The sequence below is a fragment of the Cyprinus carpio genome, chromosome B9 (genome assembly GCF_018340385.1).
Source record: "Cyprinus carpio isolate SPL01 chromosome B9, ASM1834038v1, whole genome shotgun sequence".
Classification (NCBI taxonomy): Eukaryota; Metazoa; Chordata; class Actinopteri; order Cypriniformes; family Cyprinidae; genus Cyprinus; species Cyprinus carpio.
In genome coordinates, this window is record NC_056605.1 from 20,313,601 (window position 1) to 20,330,113 (window position 16,513).

Genomic DNA, 16,513 nt, shown 5'->3' on the forward strand with positions numbered 1-16,513 from the left:
TTTACAAATCAAATTTAACATGGTGACTGCTCATGGTGAATCATGTGTCTTTTTCATGGCAGCTTCATAATGAGCCCAGACATGAGGGGAGGATATGAATATTCACGGCTGGAGCTCCGCCCCTCCTGCTGAGAGAAAACTGGAGGGAGAGCGCAGGTTGTGTCCTTAATGAGGCTTGTCAACGTGAGCGGGCTTCATCCATTCCCATTCCCTGCAGCTGCCTGGAGATGTATGAAAACAGCTCCGCCATGACCACCAGTATGCATTATTACCCTGCATTAGAGCATGATTAGCATCTCAGAATCTAGCAGGTGCTGCACTCATGCAGGGAGCCTTTTACAAACGCTGTGGCTGCATGTGTCATGGCCTCAGTAAAAATAACGTATTTTGTCAAAACGTTACCATCAGAATCAATAATGTCTGGAAACTGATCTAAGATTTACAGAGACCGTATTTTGTCTTTTTGTCTAAAAATTAGCATGGTAATATGTTAGCAAAGTGAATGAGAAATCAAATCAAATCACCTCAAACTAAGTTTCTACTATCAGATGTTACTAAAATGTAGCATGTTTTTATTGGTCTCACGTCACAAGCTTCCAACCCTACACCATAAGTTGATTTCACAAACATTGCAGGTTTGCTTGAGTAGTTGTATGATAGATTTCAGTGATGACTAGCTCTAGATTATCTTTGAATCTCTAACCTGGAAGTAGGTGAACTGCGAGTGGTAGAGATCAGGGTAGATGTGCAGGGTGGTGCCCACTACAAGCAGAGACTCAAACTTGTGTAAAGAGGAACTGATGTAGCCAGTGAAGCCCAAACACCAGATTTTCAGCAGGGCTTCCAAATCAAACAGCACAGTGAAGGCGACCTGAAAATGACAGAAAGAGACAATGAGAGGCAGGAAGCATGATAATGGAGAGCTGTTCCTTGTGTGCCCATTTCTTAGTAATTGCTTTTTAAGTATCCCTAGAGCCTTTGGTTTTTGCAAAGGGAACACGTATGTGAATACACGCACATTCAAACAAAGAGGGCTAAAGAACCATTTCCATTTATAATAACTCTGCTTTTTCATGTATAAGATAGAATATATAGGAAGGACATAATGGGAAATGAATCAATCTTAGTGAGGTGCATTAAGGCACGGGAATGTCAACAGACGATGGAAAACATAAGTAGTATTTCCCCAGTTTTCCCCCATTTGGTCTGATCCAAATAAAGAGCAGCATGGATTAATGATGAGATGGATCGGTCTGTGAATATGTGGGGTGCCTCTTCCTCCTTATCTCTGTCTTTCAGCTTGGAGTGGGCGGATGGCCACACTCCTCTATCTGTCTTTGTTCCCACTGTGCCACCTGCATACTGATTGCAGAGGCAGTGCGTGGCAAACAGGACACATATATACACACATACACACACCAACCCGGCGCTCGCTAAAATGGAGTGTTGCCCACAAGCTGTTTGCGCCCACGTTGTCACTCAGTTGATTTAATCTCAGGGTTTTTAAGGCGACAGAAAGTGATGAGGATATGTATATATGAGCTTTCAGCAAAATCTGATCTGCTGATGTGTTTGAGTGCAATAACAATATAAGGGTTCTTCTGCTCATCTCATAACTCAAGATAACAGTGCAAAATTGTGTCTTTTAAAACTAATAAACATTGCCAAGACAAAGAAAGCGCAGAAAACTCATCCTAGAAAAGTGTATTATCAAGTAGCTTCTTGACACTGAATATCTGTAAAATATGTGAAGGTTTTCACAGTGGGATACAAATTATGCAGCACTCATAGCACCTAGCATGAAAAGTGATCAGGGTGTGACTAGTAACATCTGGGGCATCCATTTTAGGCATCAGATATATACTGTGTCCCAGATAAAATCTTAATTAAAAATTATAAGAAATTACAAATTAATGTAATTTTTGTATATAATTTTCAGCTCTGTATTTCTAGCTCTGTTCAATTTACCCCAAAAATTGGACATAAAATAAAATAATCTGTATGGCATTTTATTAAATGGTATTTTATCTACAGTTAGGGGTGAGTTACAGAGTTATGCTGAGTTACATCTATGTGTAGTTTTATATGGGTTATATGTTTACATTGATTATATAGGTATATGTAAATATGTACATTTATATGGGTTTATATATTTCATTGTTTTATATGATTATATGTCCATATATATGTAGCACCGTGGTCTTGTGCGGCACAAAATTTCTATCCCACATATAGCGGAATGACAAAAAACTTGAATTTGAACTTAAAGCGATAGTTCACCCAAAAATTAAAATTCTACCATTAATTAATCACCTTCATGTCGTTCCAAACCCGTAAGAAATTTTTCATCTTCAGAACACAAATTAAGAAATTTTTGATGAAATCCGAGAGCTTTCCGACCCTTTGAAGATCTTACGAAGGTCTTACGGGTTTGGAACAACATGAGGGCAAGTAATTAATGACAGAAATTTCATTTTTGAGTGAACTATACCTTTAAACAACAGATGTGCTTTCATCTCAAATTAAATCAGTAATATATCATATTTAAAAACTGGTAATAATCATTGTGTTTCAGCAAAAACTCATTGTGCTTTTGTGAAATTGCTGCACACATTAAAAAAGAAACAAGTAGAACAAGTTTCAAGTTTCTAAGAATCGATTTTGACAGATTTTACCTCAGCCAGGTAGAACTCATCATTGGTGAGTTTATGGTCCTCACCCCTGTGGTAATTGCTAGCAGCTACAATCACGTCAACAGCCACCATACTGAGGATGAACATGTGGAAAACTGAAGATCGCATCAGTTGCTGCAGAGAAAAAGATCAGACACAGTGATGCTGTTAGTTTAACGACATGCTAACAAAGTCCTTTTGAGGCATGCCAGTGCAGAGAATTTTTTTGTCAACTGTGCATATATATTTTAACTTCTATTCCTAGAGCTGCCATACTGAGCAATTTCTTTATTTTTTTCTATTTATGTGGTACAGTACATTTTCTCTTGCTTTTAATGTCTCTAGATGTATATTCTCCCTTTTGAACAAGTAGGCTGGCTGCTTCCTCATACTGAGTGTAGCTGCCGGAAGAACATTATTTTCCACTTGATTCTCCACTCTTGTATAATGGAACCCTTTAATCACAGTAAGGACTGAGCCAACTAAATGGACCCTCACTGCCTGAGCAGGCCACCCATCTCAGACTCATTACAGACCAAGGAACATGAGGCAGAAAAGACAACTTAATTTAAGCCCAGACTGAGCCACCTGTCTGCTGCCCATGAAATATGTCTCCAGTTGAGACTGTGGCAGGTATTTTTTCCTCTAAAAGTTAGCTGCAACATTTGATGAATTAAAATGGAGGTATTTAATTTGAAAAACAACATTAAACTCAAGCAGCATTATAAAGAAATGTTCCTACCACAAAACATGACATTCGGAGCACTATATTTTTTTTTCTTTTTTTTTTAGATATTTCTTATTATTGCCATTAAAAGGCTCCAGAAGCCCATTTCTTCGCACTCCTGCCTCTGCCAAGTTTCTTCCAGTGATGGAATAAAAAACACTGACTAATAAGACATAATCTTTTGTGTGTCTGGAAGCCAGCATTCTAGATAAACAGCTGTCTCTGGAGCTGTTATCATGGGTCTCTGAGTACCAAATACAACATATTAAAGCCATAAAGGTAGCAAACAAGCAAGCAAACAGGAGTGATATGAAAATAAATTACTGACAAAATGAGAATGTGTTTATTAATATATATTTATACTATACCTGCCTAGCATGATTTTATTAGAAACAGCTTTGCTATTATTACTAACAGTACATTTCTATTATTGTCATCGCACAGTTATATTTTCCATCTCACCCAATCACTAAAAGTACATAAAAGTAAAAAAGCAAATGAAATTTTCATAGACTGTATTTTGTATTAATGTGAGTGAAATATTCATTGAGCGGCAGGCAGTATTAATTTAAAGCAAGTGATATTTGTATTATCAGATGGGTCCATACCTGTTTTATGGTTTGAACTGGAAAACTGTCACAAAAAATCAATTACTCCATGCAGAAAATTAGTGCAAGTTCAAGCTTTTTTTGTGATGACATATATTTACAAGCAAACTTAAATATTTTTATTATTTTTATTATAACTATTATTATTGTGGAATTCCAGGTAAAATACAATACCCACAATTCTGAAGGAGAGCCACTACCCAGAGAAGTTATTGTTGCCATGGAAACAGGAATCTGGGGAACAGAGCTCAACAAAAACCACCCACTACCATAAAGCATTGCGCATGATGTAATGATGTGTATAGTCTCATTACACTCTGAAATAACTTATATATTTGCATATTTTTAAATAGTCTGCAATAAACCTAAAATATATGGTACTTCTGACCCTTTTACATAATTTGCAATGCTTCAAAGTAATGTGAGTACTGGCAGACAGGGGACAGGAAGGAGTGTTTGGGAAACCTGTTTGGAAGCAATATTTCTATTTCACCTTAAAATTCTGCTTGGTGCCCCTAGTGGCACAAAACGTAAACACGCAACCTTTAACTCCAATTCACCAGCTATGTAGGAAATACTCAACATGACCAATGACAGAGAGACAATATCTAGTTCATTGCGGTGTCATGACACAGTGGATGACACGGTCTAACTTGTATAAGTGCTCACAGCTTGGGTGCATTTATGTGTTATAAAACAATGAGAAGACATACCAAAGAGATGCAGATAAAATGCAACATGTACACTCAACTGTCCAAATATATGAACACAGCTTGTGGGTGGGTGGAAAATCTCAAATGAGCTGGAGAGAGAGGAAATGAAAAAGAGACCAAACAAATAAATAAATAAACAGAGGAAGAGGAGAGAGAAGACAAGAACAGAGGAAGGACCTTTTGGAAGACCAACAGAAAGAATCCCACATCTTTTGGAACAGACAAAACAGTCAATAACAATTATATAAAAGCGATTAAACTCATCTTTAATAGAGAGAGAGAAGGAGGTAAACCAGTCTACAACAGCATTGAGCTCTTGCTTTTGCGTAATTAGTTTGTACTGATATATCTATCTAATAAAATTAAAATAGAGTATTATTTTATTACTTTATATACAGCTAAAGCATTTAGGGGAGGTCCTGCCTTCCTTACAGACCACTTTTTTAACATTAGTCACTAAAAGCAAAAGACAGCAAGTAAATAGAAAATGGTTTATTAAGTAGAGAGGTGAAAGACAGAGAGATTATGTGGCAGGGTTCATAGGCAGAGACTTAAAAAGAGACATTCTCCCTCCGGGTTTGACAGCCAGACTGGGCCACATGTGGAACAATGCGGCCCCACACCACATACAACCTTCAAAATAAAGCTTGCCTTTGGAAAGACAATAGCAAAAAGGGCATACAAGAAGAGATTATCTGAGAACAGATTTTCTCTTCTTCTTTCTGTCCAGAGGTTGTCCATCTGCCCAGAGAGATATATTGGCTGCGGTTCCTTAGACTTATGTTTTATGTTGTAAATGGAAGGTAACGGTTTTTGTAATTGGCAATTAAACCGTCTCTAACCCTGCTAGGGTTCTTTTTGAAGTGCAGTAAAGAAATCTAAAAAAGCTAATGTCTTGAACACTATAAGTCCTCACATGGTATAGTTTTCTCAACAACTAGTCAATTTGAATTGTATGTTAAATTAAAGTATTTACTCATAAAAGTCTCCTCTGTGTCAGTCTCCTTATTGATTTCATTCCAGGTGTTCCCTGTTTGTTTTAATTGATCCCAGGTGTGTCTCGTGTTCCCATTATCCTGTTTAGTGTATAAATGGTGTTCCCTGTCTTTAGTCCAGTGTCCAGTATTGTTGATTTCTACTCCTTGTGCTATGTGTGTGCTAATTTCTTGGTTTTGGTCTCCTGGTCTCCTCGTTCCTCTATCCGTGTTCCCGCACAGTAGCCATAATTTTAAAACTTCGAAACACGCAATGATCATAACCAACGCAAAAAAGAACCACCAATCTTCTTCTTTTTTCAAGTGTTTAATTTTCCCTGTTCGTTCCACGCATTCCTCCACATCCACAAAAGAAGGAACGAGCAATGTTTGTCACGTTGGCTCAGGCGAGTCCAGACCCCATCGTTTTTGCGAGTGTTCGTGCCTCTCACCCTCACCAGCTCCCTCAAAGGGGAATCCCTTGCAACAATGTTCTGGATCGGGATGGAGAGTGTCTGGAGAGTCTCCAATCCCAATCCGGAACCCCTCAGCCGTCAGTTCCTGAGTCAAGTCAGCCGTCAGTTCCTGAGTCAAGTCAGCCAGCAGGTCTCGAGTCAAATCAGCCAGCAGGTCCCAAGTCAAGTCAGCTGGCAGTTCATGTGGCAAGCCCATAGAACATTATTATGGCAAGCCCGCCAAGCATTCATGTGGCCCCAGTGTCGGTTCCAGCCCCAGAGCCCGCTCCTCGTAAGCACCTTCCAGAGTGCCCTCCAGTGCCTGCTCCTCGTACATGCCTTCCATAGCGCCCTCACGTAACTGCTCCACCAGAGCTCGCTCCAGTGTCAGCTCCTGACCCAGAGATCGCTCCAGTGTCAGCTCCAGCCCAAGAGGTCACTCCAGTGTCGGCTTTGCTGTGCTCCTGTTTCCCCGTTAAGACCAGGGAGGGCTCCTGTTTCCCCGTTAAACCCAGGGAGGACTCGTGATCCCCTGTTAAGCCCGTAAATTTCCCCAATTTTTTTTTTTTTTTTTTTTTTTTTGGCGTGGGTAGTAGGGCTCCAACCATAGAGGCCGGGGCTGGGGCCGCGGCTTTGGAGGTTGCTCTGCCATGGCCTCCCAAGTCTGAGTCCTAAGTTATGTCAGACTCTGTTCTGCTCTGTGGTCCAGTTTTCATCCTCATGTTGATAATTTGTCTCATTCCAGGTGTTCCCCGTTTGTTTTGATTGATCCCGGGTATGTCTCGTCCTCCTATTATCGTGTTCAGTGTATAAATGGTGTTCCCTGTCTTTAGTCCAGTGTCCGGTATTGTTGATGTCTACTCCTTGTGCTATGTGTGATTCCCCATGATATGAATAAATTCCATGGTTTTGTACTCCTGGTCTTCTCGTTCCTATCTCTGTGTTCCCACACCATAGCAAAACATGACAATTCTACAACTATGTAAAGTATTAAAATATGTATGAATAAATATGAAAAAGTTACTTGCTCAAGGCAATATCAGCTATGGTTCCGGAAAAGCTCTTCATCTGATTTCATCATCGCACTTCAGTCTTTATAGAAAGCAGGTGGATCCCAATGCCTTGTGACATCAAACAGGAAATCCCCTAAGAAGTTGTTTATAAAAGCCCTTGCATCTTCACATTTTTCCTCCAGGAAATGCAGCTAGTGTCTTACAGTATATCTCGAGGGACAAAGATGAGAGAAGGACAGTGGCAGTCTGGTCTGTCTGCTGCTCTGGTCTGGGATCACAGCTCAGAATTCAGCGAGCAGCCTCTATGACTATTATGGGACATGACAAAGCAGTTTGACATTTTCAGCTTCTCGATGTTGGTTTTCCCTAGGGTGTTTCAGCTGAAGGGGGACTAACAGGTGAGTCCATTTTCTCAGGGACCTTGACTTCATCCAAAAAATGTTCCTGGCTTTCTGGAAGGCATGTTTTATTGCAGGGTTTGAGAGCTTGCTTGTGCAATTCATCCATTGTCTACTTGAAGACTCGTCTGTGATGTGACACCTATTTCTCTTGTATGGAGAACATAAACACAGCACTGTCAATGCACTCAAGGTGTGGTGGCCTACTTCTTCTGATGTTGTTGGTGCCACATGAATATCTAGCAGAGCTGTCACAATCAATTAAATAGCAACCTTTGTGAGGGCGGGATGCACCTCTCTCTCTCTATTTCATTGCATTTGATGCAGCCCAATTTGTATGCTCCAAATCTTTCTCCAAAAAGACATTCAGAGCATCTTGTTACAGCTCCTTCTCGCATGTTTGAAACTTCAGGCTTTACACCCGTCAGCTGACACACAATTAGTGTTCTTTACAGTAAGGTGCCTGTCATGCTTCATCAGTTCTGATCCAGAATCAAAGCCAGCAACTAATCAAAGGGAAGAACATTTCTTTATCATTCAGTGCACGTCAGTGGCATTTGACCAAACATTTACTCATTCTTAAAGGAATAGCTCCCCCAAAACTGTAATATTTTACTCACCCACGTCATTCCAAAAAAATTTTGTGGAACACATAAGAAGAAAGTTTGAAATATGTGCTGATTGTTCTTGTACATGTCATTAAATGGAGACTGTTGCTTTCAAGCTTAAAAAGAATGCAAAAGCATAAAAGCATTAAAATTTATCCTCGTGCCCTCTTTTCCTTCTGAAGTCATACAATATCTTTAGGTGAGAAATTTTAGTTATTCACTGAAAACTTTATAATCGCCCTAGCCTTAACTGCTCAGGAAAAAGGTAGCCAACACATTTATGCTGAATTTATAAGCAAATAATTTTTATTTGATTGTTTGTTTGTTTTGTCTTTACAAAGAATTGGTTAATTCAGTTCACAAAACCAGTTTGAATGACTGTTTACAAACTGTACTGTTTCTCACACAAAGCTACTGTACTTAGAAATTTGAACACAATTCATAAGGACCAATTATTGATAATTTTATGGTGGTTTTATGTCCTTTTTAAAGCTTGAAAGCTTTAGTCCCCATTTAATTTCATTGCTTGGAAAATAACACAAACAGCACACAAGGCATTTGCACCAATTGTATGCTGTTCTTTACCATATGTTCTTGATATGAAAACGAGCAGCATAAACATTCTGTTAAACATCTCCTTTTGTGTTTTAGAGAAGAAAAAAACATACAGGTTCTGAACAATGTGAAGATGAGTGAACAGAAATACATTTTAGGGTGAACTGTCCCTTTAAGCTAAACTGAATTTAAAGGGAAAAATCCAGCTTTTATGCACTCTAATTGAATGGAGAAGAAGAACAAAGAACAGAAAGATGAAGTAGATGCAGCTTATTTAAAAACAAAAAAAAATCTTAAAATATGGAAAAACTCTTTGAGAGTTTACCTGTCTTTCAACAGCAGATCAGCAAAGAATGAAGCATCCTACAGCACATCTAACAGCACATCTAACCATATTTAAGTCATCAGCAAACTAAGTGTTACAAAAGCATTTTTGTGAACTCCATAGGCATACCCTGACACTTTTGCTCCATTGTTTAATTAGAAAATAGGAAAAAAAATAGCTGATGGGAGACAAGCAGTGCTCAAATCCCACTGCTTATCGAAGTTATTACTGCAATGAGGTGATTCATGCTCTGTCTGGGACCTGCTGGTTAATTAAAGCTGACTGTCCTCCAGGATTCTCCTGCCACTGTTCAAGACTGGGTTAGGGATGCAGACGGGCTGGGTTCTGAGCATCACAGCTGCGGTTGTTGATTAGGCATGCTTATGGCTGGGAGAAATAGGTCCGTTGGGAGAAATTAGTGTTGCAAGGTCGGAGGTGAGGTAATAGAGGGTTTCTTCTATATATGGACTGCAGAAGCCAAGGTGTTTCCTCTATGGGTGGGACCTTCTGATTAAAAGGGTAATCAGTCACAACGTCTGAAGATTTTAGCACAGAGTTGCAGAGTGGGAAAGATACTGCATGATCAGGAAACTGCTCTTCATTGAACTGTATTGTAATTCTAAATGACTAACCAGCTGTGTTAAAGGAATAGTTCAGCCAAAAATGAAAATTTTATGTTTATCTGCTTACCCCAAGGACATCCAAGATGTAGGTGACTTTGTTTCTTCAGTAGAACACAAACAAAATTTTTTAAGACAAACCGATGCAGTCTTTCAGTCATATAATGTAAGTGGATGGAAATCAAGGCTTTGAGAGTCAAAAAACATACACAAACAAAACCAAATTACACATAAATACTGTTTCTGTGTAAGAAACAGTATTTATATATTTATATATAATCTTACTGTAAAAACATTCACATTAAAACGTCGGTTTGCCCAAAAATAAAAATTCTGTCATCACTTGCTCTCTCTCATGTCATTACAAATATCTTTGACTTTCTCTCTTCTGTGTAAAAAGATATTCTGAAGAATGTTTGAATTGTTTTGACCCAAAAACTGATTATTTAGCACATTAATCAAATGTATAGAATTAAAAAAGACAAATCAACACTGTTTTGACTAGAACAACAGTCGTGGGGGAAGTCGTGGCCTAATGGTTAGAGAGTCGGACTTGCAATCCAAGGGTTGTGAGTTCGAGTCTCGGGTCGGCAGGAATTGTAGGTAGGGGGAGTGCATGTACAGTGCTCTCTCCACCCTCAATACCACGACTGAGGTGCCCTTGAGCAAGGCACCGAACCCCCAACTGCTCCCCGGGCGCCGCAGCATAAATGGCTGCCCACTGCTCCGGGTGTGTGTTCATGGTGTGTGTGTGTTCACTGCTGTGTGTATGCACTTTGGATGGGTTAAAAGCAGAGCACGAATTCCGAGTATGGGTCCCCATACTTGGCTGTACTGTATGTCACGTCACTTTCACTTTCAACAACATAATACCATGTCAAGAGATACATCCTTTCTGTAATAATCTGAGTTTTTGTCTTAACCAAAAATTAACATAAGCAGCGTGCATAAACAAATTATTATACATTTACTTTATTCTGAGCTCCAAGTATAAAAAAATAAATAAATGTATTGTCCTATCAAGGTCTATTGTCAAAGCCTGAAAAAAGTCTGTAAAGTAATATGCACACTCAACTGATTTTTCTGCTATTAAAGTACAATTGCAAATCCCCTATTGTAAAGGTAAGGATTTAAACTCCACTGAAACATATTATTTTTGAGACATTTATATCTAGAGTCTGAATTAAAACTTCTAAAAAAGTTTGCATTAAGAACAAGTACAAAACTCAAGACAAGAAATCTTTCACTTTGAAGAACTTAAAGAATCCATGAGCTGTAGTGCAATTATAACATAAGCAAATGCAGAGGCCTAATTAACACCAAGGTGGCCTTTGGAGAAGAGATCAACAGACCTCATTAACCTTAACCACATAATGAAACGTCTCGGTTACATATGTAACCCTCGTTCCCTGATGGAGGGAACAGAGATGTTATGTTGTGACGACATTAGGGAATTAACTTGGGAGCCCCAATCATCTCTGAATTTAAGAGAAACCGCCAATGAAATATGGTTAGTGGATTTCACATACCTGAGCCACTCCCCGTGCATACGGTTATAAATAGGCGACAGGTGCATCCACTCTTCAGGTTTTACGCTGATGAACCGAGAACTTGTCCAAGGCCACCAGTGATGGTTCGAGGTTGTGGCAAAGATTTGCTTCAAGTCTTTACTTTTTGTTGTTACAGCTCGGCAGTAACGGTAGGGAAGCGAGTGTTCTGGAGAAAGGCGCTACGGAGGACACATCCTACCCGCAGGTAGGTATCATGTGGAGGCACTGAATGGACTGACCTAGGCCTGGGGCAGTACTACATATGAAATGGGTCTCTGAGGCAGGTCCTACCTGAGAGTAGGGATGGAACGACTGCCAGCAGAGACTGACAGAATGATCTTTCAAATGAAAAACATGGGGAAAAATACTGTGGAAGAATACACATATGGGATTGCCTTACCTGATTACCACGTACCTGTTACCCAACACACTGGAAGAAACTGGCTCAATGCTGAGACTGTAAAATCTTGTGAAGGTGTTCACTGTGTCGCCCTGTCCGCAGCTCTACAGATGTCTGCCAGAGAGGTGCCATGCACCAACAAAAAGAAGAAGGCAACGCTTGGGATTGGTATGCCAAAGTGATGGCATCCACTATCCAGTGGGCCAACCTCTGCTTGGAGACAGCCTTCCCTTTCTGCTGCTTCTAAAGCTCCGGGTGCGGTCCAGGTATATGTGCAGAACTCTTACGGGACACAGCAATGCCAAGGCTGGATCTGATTCCTCCAAGGGCAGTGCTTGCAGGTTCACAACCTGATTGTCACTTTTCGCTCATCTAAAATGCTTGGAGGTCCCTGACTCTCTTGATGGAAGTGGACACGGTCAGGAGCGCTGTCTTAGCAGACAGGAACTTAACCCTCTGAAGTCGATTAACGCGTATACGCGTTTTGGGGTATTTTCTCCTGATAACCCAGAAAAGAACTTAAATTACACTTTCAGTTTTGAGCGTACAAATAAGAACAATACATCAATCGAATCTGTAAAGGGTCTACTTTTTTTGTATACAGACATAATAACAACAAAACTTTGTGCACTTATAAAATAAAGATAACAAACAAGGAGTGCTGTCTGCAGCCTTTGTCTGCGCTGATCTTCAATAACAAAGCGCGTCGTTAAAATGAACTGTAACTCCGTGAATATTCAACACAGAGACATGAGAAAGATATCTATAGAAAGCCTGACATGTCTACTTTTAAACTAAACAAGTGCTGCCGAAAAAAAATATTCCGTGATAAAGTAATCCATATGAAAACAATGCGATGTCCGTTTTTTCACGTCTCCTTCATTATCTTCTAATGCGACCACGCCCCCGCGTTGAACACGCTATTGAGATTCAAATGTTTCACTGAAGCACGCGGCTTGAATACGCCCACACAACAGAAGACAACGCAGCGAGATTGTTCTTCAAGTTTTTTTCAAGTTTTCTTCAAGTTTTTTTTATTTTACTGTTTGCTTCGCGATGAGAGGAATAAGACATATTAGAAACCTGAGTAGACATCTCCTTCCCGAGAGACCGCGCCGTGACTTTCGTGGCCCAGAGGATGAAGTCAGTCACCAAGCGCAGCTTCTGCATCAACCTCGGGTCGGTACCACCCTTGTGCATTTGTTTCAGTGCCTTGGCTTCGTGGACCTTCAGGATAGCCATGGAATGCAGGGCAGAGCGGCCAGGCCCGCAGCACCATAAGCTTTGGCCATCAGCTTACAGGCTTTGGACGGGAGACGCGTATGATTCCTCCAAGTGGCAGTGTTTTGCAGGCACAGGTGCATCGCAACCACTCTCTCCACCTGGGAAATGTCCGCGTATCCCCTGGCGGCCTTGCCATCGAGGGTAGTGAGGACAGAGGAGTCGAGCTGCTTCTGGCAATAAAATCAGAGATGATTGGGGCTTCCAAGTGAATCCCCTAATGTCGTTACAACATAACTCGTAGTGACCGACAGATAGGGAACCACCAAATACAGAATAGCCATTGCTTCCAGCTTAAATATATGAGAAAAAAAATGAGCTAGAGCCTGCCAACACTAGAAACATACAAACATTAGTCTATACAGCTGCGTTATGACATTAAGACTAATTATGCATACTGACAGCTGAAACTGACATATATCTGCTGCAATTATTTTTATTGTCTTTTGTCTTTTGTATTACTATACTGTACCCCATTCATCTTTTAAAAAATTTAAATATTCTGTGTTGTTCATGTCACATGTGCTGGCAATATGTATAATACATTTATTTTTTTATTTTTATTTTTTGCATTTCATAAAGGAGAATTCTTATTTTAAATACAAATAACTAGAAATAACTGTTTTTTTATTAAAATTTGGATATGTAATGATAAAATAAAATAAAATAAAATAAAATAAAGTAAATAAGAAAATTTAATAATTTTTATTACAACATCATTTCAAAAAAAGAAGCAGGGGGATCCAGGTTAGTGTTCATTTGTCTGCCATTTGTGGAATGACTATTCATTAATAGTTCACAGACCATTGCATTGCGCTGAAAGCCATTGTGATTTAAGTCTATGATGAACTACACCTCCACCCACTTGCTGCATTCTCTCTCTTGCTCACCCCACCCAACCACCTGTAACCTTTGCCCCTCTCTGAGGAAATACAAAAGCTTTCCTTTGCATGATGGGTTCACCTCACAGAAACCTGGCCCCAGAAATGTCATTAAATGCCAGTCTTTAGTCTTTTTTACTTGCACTGAATATTTTCAAGTGCTCTCTGCTCTACAGTTGAAAAGCCATGTTAGAACAAAATGCAAGCTTTTCACCAGGATTATACTGTCGAATCTGAACCAAAATTTGATGCATTAAATTGCATTTTTGAATATTAACTTTTATGTGACACTGCTGAGGACCTATTTTCACTGATGATCTCTCTCCCCCTTTGTGTAGGCAGATCTAAAAGTCAGGACTGGTTTAAGTGCAGTTAGACTCTCTCCAGATGCTGTTGTTTCTGTTATTATGGCATTATCAACCATCAAAAGCCCACTCTATTCTATGACCATTCAAATCCAATTCATAATTTCTCTGCAATATCAGTGTCAAAATGCTTAACAACGACATTGGCACATTATTTCAATATAATAAGCCATTTGAGTTTTTTTCTAGTAAAGTCAGTCTGAAATGGCATTTGCAAATCTATTTTTCTTTGCAATAGCATGTATTGAAAATCATGCAGAATAAGAACAGGAACTAGGAAACTAGGAAATAGGGTCAGTATTGACTTCATGTCGATTTAAAGTAAAATAAGATGGGGGAAAATCATCAAGAAATTCTTATGCTTCTGCAGAGATATTAAGCATAAGAATGATCCAAATATGTGGGTATGTAAGTTTGTGTGTTGTGCATGTTCTAAACTGAGCTCACAAAAGGGGGGGAAGGCAAACTTTCTGTGTTCATTCCACAGTCTATTCATACTCTGTCAAAATCATACCAGCTAGTTTGAGCGAATTCTAAATGTGTCTATTGCGTTTAGGCCGCCTGCAGCACATTTCTTGCACTCCCACACAGCAGTGTGGCATTAGATGTGGCAGTCAGGCAATACTGAGTGTGTGCTGATGGTCGGGGGCGTCAGTGCCATTAAATCGCATGTCTGGTACCTGGAGGCAAGCAGGCGCCCGGCCATGTGGTTTATTCACGTCCACCGCCACGAGCTGCCATCCTCCAGACGCGTCCTCGTGAAACATCTGCCACCAGGAGGAGAGACAGAAAGAGAGGAAAAGAAAGGAGAAAGTGAGGGCAAATTGTTAACAACTGTGAATGATTGGCGTTTTGGTCAGTTACTACATACACAAACACAAATGCATATTTGATAACAAATAAGTTGGGGGAAAAAAACAACTTGTTGGCATCAAGGACAATTGACAATCTTAAAAACAACTGCCAATTACATGATATTCAATGGAATTCTCCACCAACTTCATAAGCATTTTATAAACACAGGCAAGGTCACTAAAAATTGGCTTCATGATCCAGTGAGCATCTATTCACATTTCAGAATCTAAATGCACCATGACTTCACCATGACAGATACGAGGAGACAGCGGCGGAGACAGCAGGGACTAGAGGAGGGAGGGATGTTACAGCAGGCACCTTGAATCTGGCAAACAACAGAGGCTACCCATATCCATATGTACACAGCCCAGAACTGTCAGACAGCTCTGTACTTGATGCCTTGTTATTGTCAACCATGTGAAAATCTAAATAAAACTGATTGTTTAGAAAATTAATAGCCCACCTCTCCTCAACAAACCACATAATTTGATGCATTATTCATGGCCACAGCACAAAAGGTTTGGGATGAGTTACATAACATGCACGTCCATGTTCCACATGTTGCCATGCATTTTCCTAACATACATCAAGCTTCAGACTGCATTTTGTGCCCTCCTCCCATTGTTCGTATCCCCACCCCTCCGTACAGAAGTTAAAGTGTGCTTATGGCTGTTCCTAATGTGCACTGCTGCTGTTCCACTTATGTCTGTCTTTTATCAGTTCAGAAAAATAGATAACCAATTAAACCCATGAGAAATGACAGTCATTAAGCTCACAATGTCCCTTTAGCTCTGACAGATTAAAAAGGTTACCTACATAAATAGATATTTTAAAAGTTTCCCCTCATAGTCTTGTAATTATAACTTTGCCATTCATGTGGTAATCTTCTTAAGGGCCCTTATTGAATTATATTATTTTTTATAAGACAGTCACAAAAGGGATGGTGCAAATCTTGCCAAAGAGTATCATCAGGCCCCAGGAGAACCTTATTTTCTTTTTACTTCTTTCAGATTAAAGGCATCATTCCAAGTCGTATTCTCTAACACTCAATAAACCAAGGTTTTGTGTACCCTAAGAGATTTTTCTTCGATAAGATATTTCAACGTAATTAAAATTAAGACACAGAAAGGCTACATTGTTTTCAAGGTCACAGCACTGTCTATAGTTCTATGGGCAAATTCAAAGAGCCTTATTGGGCTTTTCACACTTGAATTTGTCAACTCAGAGTCATTTTTAATCCTGGGTAGTCAGGGTTCGACCTTTCATACTTTAGATTTATAAACCCTGGGTTATTACTCCTATTTGCAAATTCATGGGGTCAATAACATTACCAATGTAGAATTTTTGTAAAAATCATATATATACCAATGGGTAGACAAAGACAGTGCAAATTAACTTTCACACATTCCTTAGCTATTTCTCTATGTGAAGTGTCAGCACCTTAGAATAGCCTTACCTAGACCAAGAGCAAAAAAATACATTATACTGTTTTCACTGCAGACATTACAGATAA

The 16,513-nt window shown here is 39.6% G+C and overlaps 1 protein-coding gene across 5 annotated transcripts in view; it reads right to left on the reverse strand.

Moving 5' to 3' along the window:
* Positions 1 to 16,513, reverse strand: part of LOC109063762 (sodium leak channel non-selective protein-like) — an 80,104-nt gene that overhangs the window by 47,740 nt on the left and 15,851 nt on the right. For all 5 annotated transcript variants that reach the window (XM_042731401.1, XM_042731400.1, XM_042731398.1 and 2 more), the window contains 3 exons: positions 14,826 to 14,912; positions 2,676 to 2,807; positions 704 to 871 (listed from right to left, as the gene is read on the reverse strand). In XM_042731401.1, the coding sequence (XP_042587335.1) occupies positions 704 to 871; positions 2,676 to 2,807; positions 14,826 to 14,912 (387 nt within the window). The remainder of the gene's footprint in view (positions 1 to 703; positions 872 to 2,675; positions 2,808 to 14,825; positions 14,913 to 16,513) is intronic.